This window comes from Panulirus ornatus, chromosome 39 (genome assembly GCF_036320965.1).
Source record: "Panulirus ornatus isolate Po-2019 chromosome 39, ASM3632096v1, whole genome shotgun sequence".
Classification (NCBI taxonomy): Eukaryota; Metazoa; Arthropoda; class Malacostraca; order Decapoda; family Palinuridae; genus Panulirus; species Panulirus ornatus.
Genome location: NC_092262.1, coordinates 6,544,072 through 6,549,071, shown reverse-complemented (window position 1 = coordinate 6,549,071; position 5,000 = coordinate 6,544,072). Strand labels below are relative to the sequence as shown.

At 46.2% G+C, this 5,000-nt stretch overlaps 1 protein-coding gene across 12 annotated transcripts in view; it reads left to right on the top strand.

Moving 5' to 3' along the window:
• The window catches only part of LOC139761067 (uncharacterized), a 388,802-nt gene that overhangs the window by 155,248 nt on the left and 228,554 nt on the right, over positions 1-5,000 (top strand). For all 12 annotated transcript variants that reach the window (XM_071684876.1, XM_071684875.1, XM_071684874.1 and 9 more), the window contains one exon: positions 2,373-2,442. In XM_071684876.1, the coding sequence (XP_071540977.1) occupies positions 2,373-2,442 (70 nt within the window). The remainder of the gene's footprint in view (positions 1-2,372; positions 2,443-5,000) is intronic.

Below are 5,000 nucleotides of genomic sequence, written 5' to 3'. Positions count from 1 at the left end.
TCCACTGTGAAATATTCATAATTTTTTCCTCAGTTGTTGTGATTAGGTTCGTGTTTACCCTTCGCCCCTCTGTGAAGGTTGCCAGCAACCTACAGGCTGATGACATGATGAATGACTCCCCCGTCTATGTGCATGACACACACACACACACACACAGTCTGACGATCCTGAGTTTGAGTTCCCGGACGGGGCAGCCAGGTGGCCCACAGGCAATCCAGCTGTTCATCCTTGCCTCCACTGCTGGTCTGTGAATGGGTGACTGGCCCAAGTTGGGACATGTGTATCATATGTGTTATGTATACATGAGGTTAAGTACAAGGGGACAGTACAAGTGTATACCTCTCTTCCCCCCATATGACGTTCATTGGGAAGGTTATCCCGTACACACGAATATGATTTTGTGTAGATTATCTTTTGTTGAGAACGCGACCTGAGTCTCTGGCTAGACCACCGTGAACACACACACACACACACACACTCACCATCGTTAGTCCCCATGACCTCTGACCTCTTTTGTCCTTGAACTGTGACCTTTTTTTTTCCGCACCTATGCAGATAATCCTTGCATGTCAGAAATAACGGTGTTCTCTCTCGTGAATCAGTTTCCATTTAAAAGTAATTAGCTTCGGGAACCATGACCTTTATGATGAGCTTTTTGACCTGCGAATCATTTGCGGTGTTAGATGTGTGTGTCAGTAAGGTCGAGAGAGGCGTGCTGAACTTTTGACCTGGCTGACGTCATACGTTATTGAGCCCGGGAGCGTAGGCGACCAGCTGTAATAGCCTCTGTGCTCCTTACTTATTTCATAGGTTGAACACAGTGATGAACTAAGAACAAAAAAAGCTTAAAAAAACGAGTTAAATTGTTGAACACTTTTGGTGTTCGCTACATATTTTGTTCGCTGTGTTGATGAACGCTGGTGACACTTTTCTCTCGGGTCTCGCGAGACATTATTTCCGTCGTCTGTCGTATCAAGTTGCTTCCGGTGTGGTAATTAAGTTGTTTCCGGGGCGGTAATTACCCACGCGCTTGTTCTGACGAAGTTGTTTGTGCTGATGGACCTGTGCCTCTGCTAATTAGTTTGGTCCGTGCTAATTACACGATGCGCATCCGGCCAGCTGATGAGTAGATGCTTATCTCATAATAACGTCTTTTAAGGGGTTTTGGCATCTCCCTGGCCGTGATTAATTAACCTTCTTCTCTTGGTGTTAATTAGGGTGGAGCTCTGATGAGTAATTATTCGTAAGAAGAGCGAGGAGGTGTGTGTGTGTGTGTGTGTGTGTGAGTAATTATTCGTAAGAAGAGCGAGGAGGTGTGTGTGTGTGAGTAATTATTCGTAAGAAGAGCGAGGAGGTGTGTGTGTGTGTGTGTGTGTGTGTGTGAGTAATTATTCGTAAGAAGAGCGAGGAGGTGTGTGTGTGTGTGTGTGTGTGTGTGTGTGTGTGTGTGTGTGTGTGTGTGTTGAACCCGTAGAATAATTCAGACTCTGATTTACGAATCAAGTGGTATGAGGGACTCCCTCCCCAGAACCGCCAGTTTAGACTATGGCAGAAGGACTGGCGAATGCAGAGGTTCTTTCGTCTGGCAGTACGAACGTAACTAAAGACGTTTAAGAAATCGCTCTGTGAACTTTAAGACATGTAAGAAATCCCCGTATGTATTGAAAGACATTTGTAAATCCCTGTATGTACTTGAGGACATATTATAAATCCCCGTATGTACTTGGAAGACATTTATTAATCCCTGTATGTACTTGGAAGACATTATTAATCCCTGTATGTACTTGTAAGACATATATAAATCCCTGTATGTACTTGGAAGACATATTATAAATCCCTGTATGTACTTGGAAGACATTATTAATCCCCTATGTACTTGTAAGACATATATAAATCCCTGTATTGGAAGACATATTATAAATCCCTGTATGTACTTGGAAGACATTATTAATCCCCTATGTACTTGTAAGACATATATAAATCCCTGTATTGGAAGACATTTATAAATTCCAGTATGTACTTGGAAGACATTTCAGAAATCTCTGCACGTACTTGAAGGATTTCTCAAGATGCCTCAGTATATATATACCTTCTGACATCAATAAAGTCCTGACGTTGTCGGAAGTCTTGACGTAAGACCCTCACAGCTGAGGCCGATGCCTGGCTGCGTCCAGAACACTTGGGGAAAGTCTTGCAGTCTGCCTTTGTGCTTGCCCCATTGTCTTCAAGAAGATCGTTAGCGTAATTCCCATAGGGTGTTTTCATGGGTGATTGAAAGACGTGGCAGGTGTGTGGGGGGGGAATACAGTGTTGTAGTGTGATCAGCCGCCTCCATGTTGCTGTGCAAGTGATGTGTTCTGGTTTATTTTCAGAGTTCTAGTCTTCATGGCAGCCGGAGTGAAGTGTCAACACCGCCCGGGGCCGGCCCTCACCATGTCCAAGGTAAGTGTCATGTGTCATGTGTGACACCACTGGGTCGCAGCTCGTGACCCCCTGGTGTCATTTTGCCTCGATATTTCAGCGCCTCCCTGGGAAGTTCAGGTGTGGCAGTGATCGAGGTATGAGATCCGTCATGTTGTATGACACCAGCTCAAAGGTAGGTATGACATCTGTCATGTTGTGTGACACCAGCTCAAAGGTAGGTATGACATCTGTCATGTTGTATGACACCAACTCAAAGGTAGGTGTCAACTCTGTTTGCACTTGGTCATTTTATGAGTGTGTGGTTGGTGTACGGCTTTAGCACTGGTCATGGTATGTATATGTATAGTTAAAAGAAATTCTCATTCCAAATGAGTCTACAATTCCCTGCTACTGAACGTAGCGCGTTCTCAGACCGCAGGAGCTTTTACAAAGGTCCTGGGTAACATTAGGAATCTCCCATAGAAGTTGATCCTGTGGTAATTATGTTTAGAAATACGTATAGCATGGCTGAGATGGTGGATAAAGTGTATTGAATTAAATAAAACTGATGGCATTGATTAGTTTGGATAACTACATCAGCAGTTAACCACTTGAGCACGACGGTACGACCCTTGGGCACGGCGATACGTCTATTGGGCACCACTGCACGACCTTTGGGTATGACGGCCTGAACTCTGACCTTGACCCGACTTAAAGCCGCAGGGTCAGGTCAAAAAGGCCATGCTATAGCAACCCAAGGGTCGCCTCGTCGTTGTTCGACTGTCATATCGTTGTACTGAGGGACGTGAACAGCCTTTGGACCATAGGTCAGCAGTTAACTACCGTACTAGGCAATTAGGTCGCTCTCTGCACTCACAATGTTTCACCATAAAAGAAAGAAAGAAAAAAAAACAAGAGTGGATGGCACGCGGGCTCTGAGGGAGCTTTGGCGAACGCTCTGCACTTGGGATACTGAGAGAGAGAGAGAGAGAGAGAGAGAGAGAGAGAGAGAGAGAGAGAGAGAGAGAGAGAGAAGGGGAGGCGGTAGCTGGGCAGGCGAGTGGAAAAACGACATTGAAGTTGATGAACAGAAAGCTAGAACTCCGCTGGCTGAGGGTTAGGGTTTGGGGAAGCCACAGAAGATGTGCCGAGGTGTACGTGGAGAGAGAGAGAGAGAGAGAGAGAGAGAGAGAGAGAGAGAGAGAGAGAGAGAGAGAGAGAGAGAGAGAGAGAATCAGTGATGTCTTTCAAGCCAAAGCCACTCATTTAGCGGCCGTCTGAGAATTCAGGTGGTGTACGGAAAGCGTTTTTATGTTGTATTTCGCAGTACACTTCTTGCTCCGCGTCAGGAATTGTATAATTGCATCTACTACGATCTTGGGACTTCAGATAAAGAAAAGATAAAGTCCGCGTTTTCGCTAAACTGTTTTTATTTTCCCCCTCGAGTTCGCAAGGCAAGATGCTGGCCAGTTTAGTCTTCAGAGCACGACGACTTTAACCATGTGTGTACGACGACTCAGATTCTCCAGGACGGTGGCTGAAAGTTGTATCGTACTCGAGGGGTTGTCATTGTACTCCGGGTGGTTCACAGCCTCAGCGACGACGACGACCACCGGGTTCTCAAGGTGTTGGTGGCGTCAACGACTGTCGCCGTTCGTAGAAGACTTGGAAGGTCGTCAGGGATTTGCTGTTTGCCCTCAGGTCCTCTGGGTGAGTTGCCGTCTTCGAAGGCCTCGAAGTCACCAAGGGATTTCCCTTTGCCAAAGGCCACGAAGTCACTAAGGGATCGCCCTTTGCCAAAGGCCACGAAGTCACTAAGGGATCGCCCTTTGCCAAAGGCCACTAAGTCACAAAGGGATCGCCCTTTGCCAAAGGCCATTAAGTCACCAAGGGATTGCCCCCTGCAAAGGCCTTAAAGTCGTCAAAGACTTGCTGTGGCGGAGGCCTTGAAGTGGCCGAGTATCTGCCGTTGTCAAAAGCCTGGGAAGTCGTCAGCGGCTCTTCGTGTTGACCCCCACCCAGTGGGCAGCCGTCTCCTGCGTCAGGCCTTTGGTCATGTGGGTACATCCCTGCCGTTGTGTTTCCCTCGGTGCCACTGGGCTTCATCGGCGGTGTCCGCCTCTGGAGGAGGTGGTCGTCGCCACACCTTGAGTTCGCCTTCGTGTCTCTTCGTCGTCACATCTGGAGGGACTGCATATTGTCGCGTTCCAGACTCGTTCCAGGCTTTTGTCTTTTGTACTACTACTTTTAAAAGTCTTCTGTACTACTATTACTACTTTTATTATTAGTTAGTATACTTATCATTATAGACATTATTCATTATTCAGCGCGTTTGTTATCAAAACAGGGATACTGTATCATACTTAAAGGTAATATTGTGTGTTACGATAATATTTCTGGAATCATTTTATTTCCATCAGGTCAGTACGATAATTATATTCCAAAGAAGTTCTCTACAGTATATATATGTATATGTGTGTATATTTTTGAATTTCCTTTGCTTCCCCTCCGGGTAATATAAATGGCCGCTGGTAAACTGGGCAGAGAACAAAGAAGAGCTTCCATGGCAGGATCGGCCGCTGGGATGTTGGGTCGCC